The sequence below is a fragment of the Tupaia chinensis genome, unplaced genomic scaffold (genome assembly GCF_000334495.1).
Source record: "Tupaia chinensis unplaced genomic scaffold, TupChi_1.0 Scaffold000444_1, whole genome shotgun sequence".
Lineage (NCBI taxonomy): Eukaryota > Metazoa > Chordata > Mammalia > Scandentia > Tupaiidae > Tupaia > Tupaia belangeri.
The window spans coordinates 605,625-622,137 of record NW_006159949.1 but is presented as its reverse complement, the minus strand read 5'-3'; the positions used below and the strand labels follow the sequence as shown (position 1 = coordinate 622,137).

Sequence of the window (16,513 nt, the reverse complement as noted above, 5' to 3'; positions counted from 1 at the left end):
ACGTGCAATTGCCAGAAAGACAAGAGATAGAAAGCGAGAAATCACCCCCCAGGGGATGGCCATGCCGCAGTCCCTTCTCCTCCATTCTCTTCTTGGAATCTTGGGCATGCATGCACACATGCCTGGCGTGAGATTAAGCCACCAGGTCCAGGACTCGAATCATGGTCGGCTACATGGAAGTTAAGTGACATAGCCATTATGCTAACTGCTGGGCCCTATAAATATTTTAAGTATTTATAAGATGCGTACATGAACTGTTATCATTAGCTAATATCTCAAGGTATATTCCCTTAAGGTAAAGTTCATTGTTGGATTTAAATCTACATTTTAAATAGTCTTAATAATTTCTTATACGGGCTGGCAGGTGGTGTGGTTTTTGGGGAGCTGGACTCCCACATGACTGACTATGTTTGAGTCCTGGACCTGGCAGCTTGCTTCCTCACTTTCTCTTTCTCATGTGCATGCTCTGTAACAGATTAAAATAATAATACTAATAAACAAAATTAAATAAATAATTATTTTTTTTCCCCTTCGGAGAGGTTTTTGCTATAGAGCATGTGCGCTCTCCAGAGAGACAGAAAGCGAGAAATCACTCCCCTTCCCTGGGAGGGATGGCCACACCGCAATCCCTTCTCCTCCATTCTCCTCTCAGGATCTTGGGCACACACGCACATGCACCAGGTATGAGTTTAAACTACCGGGTCCGGGACTTGAACCATGGTCAACTACATGGGAGTCCAGCGACATAGCCATTACACCAACTGCTGGTCCCTAAATAAAAAATTCTTAAAAAATAATAATTTATTATATTTTACCTGACTTGTAAGATCTGATTATGTTGTCATTGTTTCTATATCAGATATTGCCAACAATAGAAGACATGTCATTTCTACTATTTTATGATTGGATTTTGCTAACATTATTGGCATTACCTTTAGCTTGAGAGAATCTTGCTCATTTTGATTTAACCAAAGCTGAATCTCTAAATCCACTTAACTTGGCACATATAAACTCCTTCTATATCTTCATACACTGAAATTAATAAATGAGAACTGTTGTCAACCTTCATTGTGAATCTTCCATATTTCTCTCAGGGCACTTTTAGACCAGGCAGTGGTGTTAGTGTCAGTTTTTAGGACTGAATCCTAGAGTAGTGTTATTCTGAGTGTGGATTTTGGACCACCTGTGACAGAATTACTTGGGGGATGTTGAATAAAATGGAAACTTCTGGGCTCCCCTTATATCCTGTTAAGGTGACTGAAATTGGCACTTGCCGGCTAGTCATATGTGGGGCCATCATAAGATTTAGTGTATATATAACACAGAGGACGTAGGGGCCTAGGAACTTAAGTTGTAAAATGCATGTGTATTTTTTTTTAAAGAGTTATTTTTCTTTTTCTTCCTCCCTCCCTCCTTCCCTCTTTCTTTCTTTCTTTCTTTCTTTTAATTTAACCAGAGAGGGACAGAATGAGAGAGAGAGAAAGAAAAGGAAAGTGAGACAGACCTCTAGGTCTGGGACTCGAACCATAGTTAGCCCTGTGGGAGTCCGGCACCCTTAACCTGTATTTTTTTTTTTTTTTTAAGGTGAGAGATTTGAGAATTTATATCTGGAAGGGAAAGTGCTTCTATAAGTCCTTCTTATAACCTCTTCCTGTTAAGAGAACCATTACTGATTTGAAAATTAGATAGTGAATTTGAAAGTTTTATTTCAAAATTTGTTTTGTAATTTTTTATTAGGTAGAAATTGAAGGTGGAGCACATGATTATTACAATGTTCTTCCCAATAAGAGCTTATGGAAGGCTTATATGGAAAATGGAAAAAAACTGGGAATAGAATTTATTTCAGAAGATACGATGTTGAATGGTTCTTCAGGTAATTAAGTTCTTTTATTATATATTGAACTATTTGAAGAAGTGAAATCTATCTTTGTTTAAATGGATTTATTTAATGGTTTGGGAGGTAGGGACATACTTCACAAATGTAATGTTTGGGGAAAGAAACTAATGGATTCTTCAGTGACTATAGAATGTCAAATGAGCAAACTTGGTTTTAGATATAGCCAATCTACTTTTTGGTCTATATTGTAAATATTTCTAGTGTTTAAATTTGCTTAGTTCTCTCTCTTTTTTTTTTTTTTTTGAGAGGATTTTCTATAGGGCATGTGTGCTTGCCAGAAAAGACAGAGAGAGACAGAGAGACAGAAAGCAAGAAATCACCCTCCTGGGGGGATGACCATGCCTCAATCCCTTCTCCTCTATTCTCCTCTTGGGATCTTGGGCTCGTACACACATGTGCCCTGCATGAGTTTAAGCCACCGGGTCCGGGACTCAAACCTCAGTTGACTACATGGGAGTCCAGCGACATAGCCATTATGCCAACTACTAGTCCCTAAATTTGCTTAGTTCTAAGGAAAGTTTTCAGTAAACCACTAACATGGGAAACCAACTTTTAACTCATTTGTAGTCATCACAATAAGCAGGTTACTAAGTACTTATCTAGGACATTTTCAGTTTCTGAGGAATAAGACACCTACTAGAATTTAAATAATCTTAAGTATATTCTTTTCTAACAAATTCACTTCTATGGACCTCTTTCTTTTCTTTTCTTTCCTTTTTTTAAATTTAAATTTCTTTACATTCATTCACTATACATCATTACAGCATATGAAATGAGATTTTCCATCCAGAATGCACTGTATATTGGCTCAGTCAAGTACATCAACTGAAGTGTTATTAGCAACAAATAATTTTCCATTTCTTGTTTCCTGTATATATTTTTTTTCCCACCCTTGATTCCCTATCTCTCCCCTTCTGCCATATCCCACCCTCCTGCCGCACTGTCTTTGATATCCATGGTTGCTTTCTATTCCTTTTCTCCCCCACGTTTTATTGATTCACTGAAGATCTTAATTAATCTGAATATTGTCAATAGCAAGAGCAGCTGATACATACATATCCATGAACACAAGTCTGACTTTAGGCATAAACCTCAGTGACTAGAATGAACATACTATAAAGTAGCACCTAGTTGGGGCTATGTAGCTTACTGCAGTTATCAAATAGGTATTTTTAATGTATTTTTTTAATTAAAAAAAAGTTTTTATGTTTTTTTCTGAAACTTTTTTTAATTAATTAATTTACACTCATTCCCTAAGCATCATCACAGCATATGAAATGTGATTTCCCATCCAGAATATACTGCATAGTAGCTTAGTCATGCGTGTTATCATCAATAATTTTCCATTTCTAGTTGCATGTGTGTGTGTGTATATATATATATATATATTTTTTTTTTTTTAACCCCTATTTCTGACCCTCTGCTCTTTCCCACCCTCTTCTCATATTACCTCTACTGTCTACAGTTATCTTCCATTCCTTTTCCCCCCATATTTTATTGATCACACAATTTCTTAAATAATCTAACTACTTTGAATAGCAAGTTCAGCTGGTAATTTCAAGAAAAGCAGTTTTAACATTAATAAATCAAAGAAATGTGAAGGAGCTTTGCTTAGAACTTCAAGCCAGGAAACAGGTTAGGGTTCCATTCAAATAGTAGGTACATGAACCTGGTTCAAGAGCGGACAAAAACCATTAAAACTAGACAACAAAGCCTAGAAGGAAATCAGCAATATTTTAGTCAAAAGTCATAAAATGCTATTTCACCAGTTCAGTCTATCTTCTGTTGTGGTTTGATCTTCCCAATTGAATTCTGGGCTATAATATTCAACTCCAGACTTGTCACTATGATTAAGTTGGCCATTTTCTTAGTTTTTGAACTCTTATTTCTGTTTCTATGGACTTCTTTCAACAGGGTAGGGAATAGGGAACTGTAATCAAATATAGAATTCTGGTTAGAATGTCTTTTAAAAATATTTAACCAAGAATACCTTTCTTTCATTGTGTGCTTATTCCAAGGATCTACTGATTTTGGAAATGTGACTTTTGTGGTTCCTGGAATCCATCCATATTTCTACATTGGATCTAATGCCTTGAATCATACTGAGCAGTATACTGAAGCAGCGGGTGAGTGGCTTTCGACATTAATGTTCCCTCACGCGTACTCTCTCTCCCTAGTGGTAGCCACTCTTCCTTGCTATTTCATGACGCTTGTCATTTCCCTACCTCACGTCACCTTAGAAAGTACTGTATTGTCAGGACCAGCAGATGGCATAATGACTACATTGCTGGATTCCCCATAGTCAACCACAGTTCGAGTCCCAGACCCAGAGACTTAAACTCACACTGGGCGCGTATGTGTAAATGCCCAAGATCCTGAAAGGAGAATGAAGGAGAAGGGACTGTGGCATGGCCATCCCCCCCTGGGGCCTGGTTTCTCACTTTCTATCTCTCTCTGTCTCTCTGGCGAGCACATGTGCCCTAGAGCAAAACTCTTTATTGAAAAAGAAAGTACTTTATTGTGGTGGGCAGTGGGAGAGGCCAGTTAGGAACCAAGAGCAAACCTGATAATAAGTTAATTTTTAGTAAATACAATGATATTTTAGTGTATTTTCTCCATTTTTCAGGATCACAGGAAGCTCAGTTCTACACGTTGCGCACTGCCAAAGCTCTGGCAATGACCGCACTGGACGTTATTTTTAAACCAGAGTTACTGGAAAGAATCAGAGAGGACTTTAAATTAAAACTTCAAGAAGAACAGTTTTTAAATACAATAGAATAAAAGGAAGATTGAGAAGCTGCACAACAATCATTAAGAACTGATGATTTTTTTCATTTAATCTTTTTTAATGAAGAGAGGACATGCTTCTTTTTCAATCTTAAGGTATCAGATCCCTCTTATCTAATGAGCAAGGATGGGATGTAGAGAAGCACATTACCTCAGATCTAAAATGAAAATTAGTATAATCCTATACTTGATGGGCTTGTGATATTTCAGGAGCCATTTTTTTTCCTTCCTTTTCTCCATCCTTCCTGCCTTCTTTCTTTCTTTTTAAAGACAGTATCTCACTGTGTTGCAGTTTTCCTGCCTCAGCTGGGACTACAGGCACCAATGATGCTATTTCTTAAACTGGATGATACATGGTTTATCAGTGAAATATTTTATAATTTTATATGTTGTCTAAATATATTTTAAGAGATCAAGAGATACTCAGAATTGATTCCATGAAATTGTTTTGTGGTATGGAGTGCTAAATGAGTTCTCTCAAGTAGTTTTAGAATTTAAGTTCTAAATTTAGGGAAGGGTCATTTGGACTATCTCACTATATCTGTATTTGTTTAGAGAACCTCTTCATTTACAATAAAAGTTGTCTTTTAAACCAAAATACTTGTGGGAAACGATTAGAATCTCAGGTACAAAGAATAAGCTTTAGTTTTACCAGTCAAAGGAAAATGAAACTGTTCTTTATGTATAATGAATGATAAGATGTGGCATTAAAGTAATTCCTAATTCAATATTACAGTCATAGGGAAAGTTACAGACAGATAGGATTGTACTCGTCCTACTAGATATTACATGATATCCCAGGATGTTCTAGAAGAACTTGGTGAGACAAGCAGTGGCTCTGCCGAGTTCTGCTTTTTGACCTTGACGGCCATACAGCTAGTGCCCTCTGCCTAGCAGCCCTGTGCAGGCTTCTGCTCAAGCCAGACTGTCCAGCCTGACCAGACCACATGATAGCCCGGTTTTGATGAAACATTATTGTAAGTGTTTCATGATTCTTATTTTAATGTGTATTTCTTTCTTTTTTTTTCATGGAGAGGTTTTTGCTATAGGGCACATGCACTCGCCAGAAAGACAGAGAGAGACAGAGAGACAGAAAGCAAGAAATCACCCCCCCGGGGGGATGGCCACACCATAATCCCTTGTCCTCCATTCTCCTCTCGGGATCTTGGGCACACATGCACACGCACCCAGCATGAGTTGAAGTCACCGGGTCCAGGACTTGAACCGTGGTCGACTGCATGGGAGTTCAGCGACATAGCCATTACACTAACTGCTGGTCCCATGTGTATTTCTTGAACATGACAAAATAGCGTGAGGAAAAAGTATCAGATAAAACCAGCATTTTTTATATATATATATATTTTTGTTTGTTTGTTTTGTTTTGTTTGTTTCTTGCTGTATTGTGGGAGTGCTCACCAGAGGGAGTCAGAGAGGGGGAAAGTGAGAAGTCATATCCCAAAAGGGATAGCCTTGCTAAAATCCTTTCTCTGATCTTCTCTTGAGACTGTGAGCATGCACGCACAGGCATTCAATTTGAGTTTCAAGCCACCGGACCTGAGACTCAAACTGTGGTCGACCAGGCAAGAGTTCTCCGTCTTAACCACTATGCCACCTGCTGGCCCAATGCTTTGGTGTATTTTAAAGGGAGTCCTCAAATTTGAGTGTAAGCATTCCAAAAATGGAAGGGGAAGGAGAGGAAAGTGAGGATTTGACTTCTCTGTTGTAAGCAAGTCACTTGGGCCTTCTTGGATCCCAGCTTGCTATTTCAAGAGTTCAGTTAGATGGCTTATTCTTATAGCTCTTTGAACCTCTCATTCATGTTCTATCTAAAATTATTTATAGTTTCCAGAAAGAGAGGTTGTATTTGGGAGAGTTAGTGGTTGAGAGTTGCTTTTCTTCTGTGTCAGGGGTCTGTAGACTATAGCCTGATTTGGCAAACAGCCTACTTTTTAAAGTTGCCCCAGATGGTATATTACCTTGCAGGGGGTGGGGGCAGGAGTGAGAAAGCACTCCCCATATGAAATTTTCATGCCACAGTCCTTTCTCCTCTGTTTCTCCTCTTTCAGAGTTTTGGGCATGCTAACACATGAGCCACTGGGTTTGAGTCTACCCATACTGCACTGTCAGCCATGTGATCAGCCATGTGAGACACTGCTGCCTTAACTACCATACCACTGGCTTTTTTTTTTTTTTAAGGTTTTATGCCATAGGGTGTGTGTACTCACCAGAGAGAAACAGTCAGAAGGAAAATGAGAAGTCACCTCCATGAGGGAATGGCACACTGCAATCCCTTCTCCTCCATTCTTCTCCTGGGATTTGGGCATGCATGCACACATGCACAGCATGATTTTATTTATTTATTTTTTTGGAGAGGTTTTTGCTATAGGGCGTGCATGATCACCAGAGAGAGATGGAGAGATAGAAAGTGAGAAATCACCCCCCCAGGGGGTATGGCCACACTGCAATCTCTTCTCTTCCATCCTTCTCTCAGGCTCTTGGGCACACACGCACACATGCCTGGCATGAGTTTAAGCCACTGCGTCCGGGACTCAAACCATGGTCAACTATACGAGAGTCCAGCGACATAGCTATTTCGCCAACTGCGGGTCCCTGCAGAATGATTTTCAAGCCACCAGGTTTGGGACTCGAACTGCAGTCAGCCATGTGAGTCCAGCACTATAACCATTACGCCACCTACTGACCCCACCACTGGCTGTTTTATAGAACATAATTATTGTGATTTTATAGAACATAGTATATTATTTCTCCACTAGAGTATGCATTGAAAGCCAGTCTCTCTCTCTCTCTCTCTTTTAAAGAGATTTTTGCCATAGGGCACTTGCGCTTCCCGGAGAAACAGAGAAACGGAGAGACAGAAAGTGAGAAATTGCCCTTGAGAGGGATGGCCGCACCACAATACCATCTCCTCCAAATCCTCTCAGGATTTTGGGCACGTACACACATGGTCCTGGCATGAGTTCTAAGCCATCAGGTCCAGGACTCAAACCACAGTTGACTACATGGGAGTCTAGCGACGTAACCATCACACCATCTGCTGGTCCTGCCAGTGTCTGTTTAGTATGCATGTGTGTGGGTGTTTTCTGAATTCTTATACCTAGCAGAGTGGCTTGTGAATATTCAGCACTTTGAATGAGTTACTGTTGCTTCCTTTTTTGGGATCATAGAAGTTTGAAATAGCTTTGTGGACAGATTAATCCTAAAATGAGCTTTGATTTTGTGTTCATAGCCACCACTAACTCAACCTGGAGGAGGAAAGAGATACTTAGTATGACTTGGCTTCAGGTTCACAAAAACCTGGCTTATTTTTAAAGTAGGCTGACTCAGTATAAAGTATAAAATCATATGTTTAAAAAAAATACTGCAGGGACCAGCAGGTGGTATGGTGGTTAGGGCACTGGATCTGGTGGCTTGCTTTCTCACTTTCCATTTTGCTCTCTCTCTGTGTCTCTCTCTGGTCAAATTAAAATGAATGAACAAATAAAATTAAATAATTCTTTAAAAAGATACTGCACAACTTTCTGACCTCAACTAGCTAGATGGGCCTGTTTGAAATGTCTTTGTTTTTATGGACAGTGTTTTTAGTACATGCCTTGAAAGTCTTCCATTGTTCACACCCTGTATGGAAGCCTTTTCCTCAAATAATCAACTTTTGGTTGGATGAAATGAATAGATTTTGAATGGTATAATCTACATTAATGTTTTAAATATAATTACATATTAAAAATGTTTCCTCTTCAGTGACTTAATTTGAAAAGCAAGTGTGGACATGGGTGGGATCTGTATAAAACAATATGCAGTACTTCTCATTACTGAATTGCTGTATGCCGTGCAAAGTTGAGGTAGCTAATTCAACTTACCTCTTACAATGTTTAGTCTGCCTTTCAGTTCACAAATTTTCCATGAGTTACTTAAGAAAAATTTTCCGTTTAATTCCTTTTCTCTTTAGCACTGAGGAACTAGGTTATTTAGGATGAACTAGAACATTTTGTGTGTTTAGAATACTTACTTAAACTTAAAAGTGTTTTGGGGACCAGCAGCTGATGTAATGGCTATGTTGCTGGACTGCCATGTAGTCGATTACAGTCCAAGTCCCAGACCCGGTGGCTTAAACTAATGCCGGACACACGTGCGTGTGTATCCAAGATCCTGAGAGGAAAATGGAGAAGAAGGGATTGTGGCGTGGCCATCCCCCCTGGGGGGTGATTTCTTATTTCTGTCTCTCTGTCTGGTGAGCGCATGTGCCCTATAGCAAAAATCTCTCTTAAAAAAAAAAAAGTGTTTTGATTTCCTATAATCCCGAAGGACTGTTTATTTACTGAGAGTCATGTTGCTAATTTAATGGTTACAACTTCAGCAGTGTCTTTCAGTGAACATTAGTTCATGAGTGCTTGTTCCTAAGCACTGGATGTAAGAAGGTAAGACATAATCCCTGGCCCCAAAAAGCTTGTGGTTGGTTTTGATTACATAGTGATGTTGAGCAATGTTGAAAGTTACCATCTTGGGAACCAGCAGTTAGCGTAATGGCTATGTCGCTGGACTCCCACGTAGTCGACCGCGGTTCTTGTCCCCGACCCGGTGGCTTAAAACTCACGCTGGGCGCGTGTGCGTGCGTGCCCAAGATCCCGAGAGGAGAACGGAGGAGAAGGGATTGCGGCGTGACCATCCCCCCTGGGGGTGATTTCTCGCTTTCTGTCTCTATGTCTCTCTCTGTCTGTCTGGCGAGCGCACACGCCCTACAGTGAAAATCTCTAAAAAAAAAAAAAAAGAAAGTTACCATCTTAGGCATTTTTTTAAGTTTGTTATAGAGCATGTGCATGTGCTGAAAAGAGACAGAGAGAGAAAGTGAGAAATCAACCAACCATGGGTATGACCACACTGCAGTCTCCTCTTGTCTATTCTCCTCTTGGGATTTTGGGCATACACACACACACACACACACACACACACACACACACACCTGGGGCGGGTCTGGGACTTGAACCATGTAGTTGGCCATGTAGAATTCAGCTGCCTTGGAACTAGCAGTTAGCGTAATGGCTATGTCGCTGGACTCCCATGTAGTCTACCACAGTTCACGTCCCGGACCCGGTAGCTTAAAACTCACACCGGGCGCGTGTGCGTGTGTGCCCAAGATCCCAAGAGGAGAACGGAGGAGAATGGATTGCGGTGTGGCCGTCCCCCCTGGGGGGTGATTTCTCGCTTTCTGTCTCTCTGTCTCTCTCTCTGTCTGGTGAGCGCACGCGCCCTATAGCAAAAACCTCTAAAAAAAAAGAATTCAGCTGCCTTAACCTCCATGCCACCTGTTAGCCTCAGTGTTAGAAATTTTTGAGGAAGTGTTTCTGAAATATTCTTAAATACTCAAGTCACTTCAATCTGTTTCAACAGAAGAAATTAATATGAAAAGTCTTTGTTTTTAAAAGAATGATTGCCTAATTTTATAATATGTTCTTTTAAAAAGAAAACTTTCTGATAGTTTTTGTGTTTCATACATTTCTAACTCTACCTGAAGCATCTCCTTAGTCTTTTGAAATAAGTCCTACATAATATTAGTCTTCAAACTATCAAAGTGAAGTTTTATTGTAAGATAAATGTTACCTTTGTGTTAGTAACTCTTTATAAGGCTTTTGAAGTATAAATCACTTTTTAATATTTTATATATTTCAGCAACCATTTTGCAGTTCAACCACGTAGCTAAGGATATTACACTTTGATATGTATGAAATTGATATTTTCAAGTAAGCAGTTGGTCTCTGCTATCAGATTATAATAGTTCCCTGTGATATTTTAATAGATACACATTGTAATGTATTTAAAAAATCTAAGATGTTAATAAATGTGTTTAGTAGTAATTGTCTTGTTTTTTAATGACATACATGAGGATTTATTGAAAATATGAAGATAAAGCATAATTACCCCAAGACATGGTGATATACTATACTTCTATTAATCCATCAGTATTGTAGAAACTGGTTTGCTTTTGAATTATGTGAATGTCATATATTACTCACATAATGATAATTTTAAAACAGTAATGAAATCTTTTTGTTTAATTGTGAATATTTTACCAGTTTCAGAAGATGGAAAATGGCAATGCCAGTTGTATATGGTAAGAGTTAGATACATAATTATAGTATTGAATTTTCTTTAAAAATTGTTTTGAAACTTTGAAATAAAATAATTGCATGTAGTAGCACTAATGAAGTAGAACAAGTTTTTAGATTTATTATTAGTGGCTAAAGAGTAAGTGCCTCATATGAAAATAATTACCAGTATCCATGTTTCTTTGTTTAATTTTTTTTCCTTCAGTCATTAAGATGTAAGATTATTTTGGTTAGTTGGGTGGGTCAAAGCATTTAGTTACTTAAAAAATAAACCTAAGTAATATGAAATAGAAAAGAATGGGCCAGCAGGTTGCATGATGGTTAAGGTGCTAGATTCCCACGTGGCTGACCACTGTTTGCATCCCAGATTTGGTGGCTTGAAGAATCACAAGAAATTAATTGATAGATAGATAGATAGATAGATAGATAGATAGGTGTTTAAAAGAGAGAGAGAGAGAGAGAGAGAGAGAGAGAGGACTGTCAGACCAGGCTCTTATAAATAAACAGGAATCAGAAGTGGCATTGCCCTGCTGGATGAACTATTACATTCGAGAGAGCTTAAATTCTTATTCACTTGTTGTGTTGCTAGTCACTGACATGGTATGTTGTTTAACTCAAGAGAATAGAAGACAGTTAAAAATCCACATCTTTGAAGAAGTTAATTTAGCTGAAGTTAGCCACATTAATCTCTGAAAGTTTTTAGTGGTTTTAAACTGTTGTTCAGGGGACAGCAGATAGTGTAGTAGTTACATTGCTGGATTGTTGCATGGTCGACTGCAGTTTGAGTCCCAGACCCGGTGACTTGAAACTCATGCTGGCGCATGTGTGTGCACGCCCAAGATCTGAGATTGTGGTGTGATCATCCCTCCTGGAGGAGTGATTTCTCACTTTCCCTCTCATTGTCTCTCTTTCTCACTTTCCCTTTTTTTTTTTTTTTTTTTGGAGAGGTTTTTTGCTATAGGGTGCATGCGCTTGCCAGCCAGACAGAGAGAGACAGAGAGACAGAAAGCAAGAAATCAGTCCCCAGGGGGGATGGCCATGCTGCAATTCCTTCTCCTCCATTCTCCTCTTGGGATCTTGGGCACGCACGCACATGCACCTGGCGTGAGTTTTAAGCCACTGGGTCCAGGACACGAACTGCGGTCGACTACGTGGGAGTCCAGTGACATAACCATTACGCTAACTGCTGGTCCCACTTTCCCTTTCATTGTCTCTCTTTTTTTTTTTTATCCTGTTAGTGCAAATACCCTAAGGCAAAAACCTCAAAAAAAAATGGTTAAGTTATATTTCTTAAAAACTAGATCAAGTATCTGTACAGCTGTTAGGTATGTGCATTTCCCCCAAAATCCATGTGTTGAAATTTGATTGCTGTTATGATGGTAGTAACAGGTTGGAACATTAATCTGACCATAGTGTTAAGAGGTGGGGCCTTTGGGAGATCATCAGGGTGGGAGCCCCAGTATCTGAGTACTGGGGACTTTACAAGAAGAAAGAGAGACACAGACCCATGCTACTGCCCTCTCGTGCGATTTCACTGCACCACCTTCGGACTATGCAGAGTTCCCACCAAAACTGTGAACTAAATAAATGTTTTGTTTTTAGTTTTGCTATAGGGCACACCAGAGAGAGGAAAAGTGATAAATCACTCACCCCCACCCTGGAAGATGGACACTGCAATTCCTTCTCTTCCAGCCTCTTGATAGGATTTTGGGAAAGCATACATGTGTGTTCCTGGCATGTTTTCAGGCTTCTGGGTCCTGGGCTCAAACCACACTGCCATGTGGGATCAAGCACCTAAACCTCCATGCCACCTGCTGGGCCCATGTTTTTGTTTTTGTTTTTTTTTTCTCCCACCTTTGTTCTTTATATAGTCTGAAGGGTTCCTCTAGTTCTGAGCTCATTTGCAAATAGCCATCATTAGTCTCAGGGTAGGATAAGCAGGAAAATCTTAATCTGGCTCTGTTACTGATTCAGTCTTTTGAAGGACCTGTTTTTCCTCCTTCTGCTCTCTAATAGGCTATGCAAACTGAAATGAAATTCTAATAAGAGTGAATTAGCTTTCCTAGGAATTTAGAATTGGGAAGGATTCATTTAGATGGTGATGAACCCTAGAATTTTCAGGTTGATAAACCTGTAGCTGAATATCTTACATGAGCAGAGAAGGACAATCTTGATTGTAAATAAAGCAATCACCTAGTATGAAGTAAAGAAAGGTTCTATACTGCTTAGAAAGAGAAGTCCCACGAGGACCAGCAGTTAGCATAATGGCTATGTTGCTGAACTCCCATGCTGAACTCCCATGTAGTCAACCATGGTTCAAGTCCTGGACCTGGTGAATTAAACTCATGATGGGCACGTGTGTATGCATGCCCAAGATCCCGAGAGGAGAATGGAAGAGAAGGGATTGTGGCGTGACCATCCCCACTTGGGAGTGATTTCTCACTTTCTGTCTCTCTGTCTGTCTCTCTTTCTGGAGAGCACATGTACCCTACCACAAAAGCCTCTTTAAAGAAAAAAAAAGAAAGAGAAGTCCCAGATCTTTCCAGTGAGAATTTTTATTTCCTAACTGAGATTTCCTAGCATTCTTTTTTTTTTTTTTAAGAATTATTTTATTTAACTTTATTTATTTATTTAAATTTGACCAGAGAGGGACAGAGTGAGAAAGAGGGAGAGAGAGAAAGTGAGAAAGGAAGCTACCAGGTCTGGGACTTGAACTGTGGTCAGCCATGTGGTAGTCCAGCACTCTTAACTACCACGCCACCTACCAGCCCCAAGATTCCCTAGTATTCTTCTGTTCTTTCTTAATCTAATTTGGATGGGTTGCTATCTGTACTGTAAAATATCACCATTCCTGAATTTTAAAGTTTTAAAAAACTAGAAACTTAGAATTATACTACTATAACATCATAAAGAATGTTATTGATCAACACCCATTCTCAGCATTCATTGTTAATGTAAGAAAATAACCCAGTATGAGAAGAACATATACTGAAGAGTGTTCATCTTAGTATATTTGTATCCAATTTTAGAGGAAAGATTGCATTGTATATCCATAGTGTGGAATCATTTTTTCTTTCTCAGGTTTTTACTATAGGGTATGTGCGCTTGCGCGCAAGAGAGAAATAAGAGGGAAAGTGAGAAATTACCCCTCTGGGGCCTGGGCTCACTGCAATCCCTTCTCCATTCTCCTCCAGGGATTTTGGGCATGTATTCACACACACCCATCAGTCAGGTCCAGGATTTGAATCATGGTTGGCCATGTGGGAGTCTTATACCTTAACCACAATGTCACCTGCTAGCCCCATGTAATGATTTTTTTTTTTTTTTTAATTTGCTACGGGGTGTGTGTACTCGCTGTAGAGAGAGTGTGGAAAAGCAAGAAATCATCCCCACTGGGACATGGACTTGCTGCAGTCCCTTCACCATTTCTCTCTCTTGTTGGGATTTTGGGCACACACACATGTATGCATGTTTTTCCAACCTGCCAGGTCCAGGAATTGAACTACACAGCCAACCATATGGGATCCAGTGACTTAACCTGTGGAGAGCAGCCATTTTGAGCAAACATGGTGACCTTTAGACACATGTAGAAACGGGGTTCTGTGAGCTGTCATTTGCATGACAATGAAAGCAATTAACATGAACATACTAGCTATGCACTGTTATCGATACTGCAGAGTAGTATCAGGTTAAGGGAAGTCACATGTGTTTATCAAAATCAGCCTCAGAAAATCAGAGAAATTACATGGCACCAGTTGTCCTTGGTATCATCAACCAGTTAACATCTGAAAACAACTGGCTTTGCATTTCATTTCCTCTTCCCCCATTTTCTGCCCTATAAAATAATAAACCTGAGACCAGTTTGGAGTCACAACTTTCTCAGAGAGGTCGGGCCCACCTGATCTTTGCTTTTCTATACTTGTACATCTTTATGTGTTTATATTTAGCTCTAATCCACAGTTTCTCACTCAGAAAAATACATTCTGCCAAGTGGGTCCCAGCATTAACCATCATGCCATCTAATTATATTTATTCCAATTGAGAATAGTGGGTCAACAGGTGGAGTGGAGGTTAAAGCAGCTGGATCCTCCCATGGCTGACTATGTGGTTAGAGCCCTAGACCCAGCAGCTTGAAAAACATACCTGATGCTTGTACGTACATGCCCAAAAACCCTATAGGGAGAGAAGTAATGTGGTATGGTCATTCCTGCTGCTAGGGAGTGATTTCTCAACTTTCCCTCTCTCTGTCCCTCTCTGTGTCTCTTTGGCAAGCGCACATGTTCTGCGGCAAAAACCTAAAACAAAACAAAAACAGGGCCAGCCCTGTAGCCTAATGGTGAAAAGAGCCAATCCATGGCTTCTGTAGCTTGAAACACACACTGGGCTTATGTGCATGCAAGCTTCAAATCCTGACAGGATGGAGAAGAAATTGTGATATCACCACACCCCATTGGAGAGTTTCTCCACCTTTCTCTCTGTCTTTCTGTCTCTCTAGTGAGTAAACATACTCTTTGGCAATTAATAAAAATATGTATAGTGAGGATAGCAGGTGGTATGGTAGTTAAGGTGCTGAACTCTCATATGGCCAACTGTGGTTCAAATTACAGACTTGGGGGCTTGCTTTCTCACTTTCCCTCTCTCTCTGATGCGTGCATATGCCCTATAACAAACTAAAAAAAATAAGAATAATAAATAAAATTAAATAATTCTTTTAAAAAATAAGTATAGTGATTACCCAAAAGTGGAAATCCAAGTTGAGGAATACTATGGTAGTTAAATAATGCTAATGAAACAGTATTACAAAATGAGAAAACAGTTTTGTTTTGTTTTTTGGAGAGGTTTTTGCTATAGGGTGCATGTGCTCACCAGAAAGAGAGACAGAGAAATAGAAAGTGAGAAATCACCCCCCAGGGAGGATTGCCATGCCGCAATCCCTTCTCCTTCATTCTCCTCTTGGGTTCTTGGGCATGCACATACACTCGCCCGACGTGAGTTTAAGCCACTGGGTCCCAGACTCGAACTGCAGTTGGCGATATGGGAGTTCAGCGACATAGCCATTATGCTAACTGCTGGTCCCAAGAAAACCATTCTAATGATCTATTTTGGATCTTTAGTTTTTAGGAAGATCTTCCAGATGTATTTGAATATACATAGTTTAAAACTATTTTGCAAATCTGTTATCTATTTGGAATGGCAAAGCCAGCAACTTACAGAGCAAGGTTCATGTTAAGTTGTAGTAACAGTATTTTAGAGATAAATCATATTTATGTGCAGATAATAAAATGGTGCCAATTTTGGGTGAAGGCAAATTTTCAAAGACTTTTTTCTTCTTTCATCATGCCTCAGCTGTTTTTTTTGGCATTGAATTGGGCAATATAAATATAAAGCTGGTCACTTTCCAATGGAAGGTATAAGAGAAAGAAACCACTGGAAAATTACAACTGGAATCTTGTTACAACTTGCCTCAATGAGATTTAAAACCTGGCCTTTGAACAAAGGAAATCTTGGCATTGTAGCCAATAAAATTTTCTAAATCAACTTCTGCCTGCTTATTTAATCCTTAAATAATTTCACTGACCTCTCAGCTTACAAAACATTTTTATCCCCTTGGAATCTATCATTTTTAGGAATATTGTTTTGGAATCTACATTCAGCTATGTTACAACAAAAATTAAATGTAATATTTTATTTGTTGCCAGAACTGTGT

At 39.4% G+C, this 16,513-nt stretch overlaps 1 protein-coding gene across 3 annotated transcripts in view; it reads left to right on the top strand.

The window, feature by feature from the left end:
- PM20D2 (peptidase M20 domain containing 2) overlaps nt 1-16,513 on the top strand; it is a 48,600-nt gene that overhangs the window by 24,681 nt on the left and 7,406 nt on the right. For 2 of the 3 annotated variants that reach the window (XR_003550522.1, XR_003550523.1), the window contains exons 6-8: nt 1,738-1,873; nt 3,916-4,023; nt 4,524-4,780. Coding sequence is in view for 1 of the 3 variants with exons in the window: in XM_027774505.1 (XP_027630306.1) it covers nt 1,738-1,873; nt 3,916-4,023; nt 4,524-4,678 (399 nt within the window). In the remaining 2 variants the exon portion in view is untranslated. Of the gene's footprint in view, nt 1-1,737; nt 1,874-3,915; nt 4,024-4,523; nt 5,283-16,513 lie in introns of those variants that run through there. The other variant, XM_027774505.1, reaches the window with a different exon arrangement.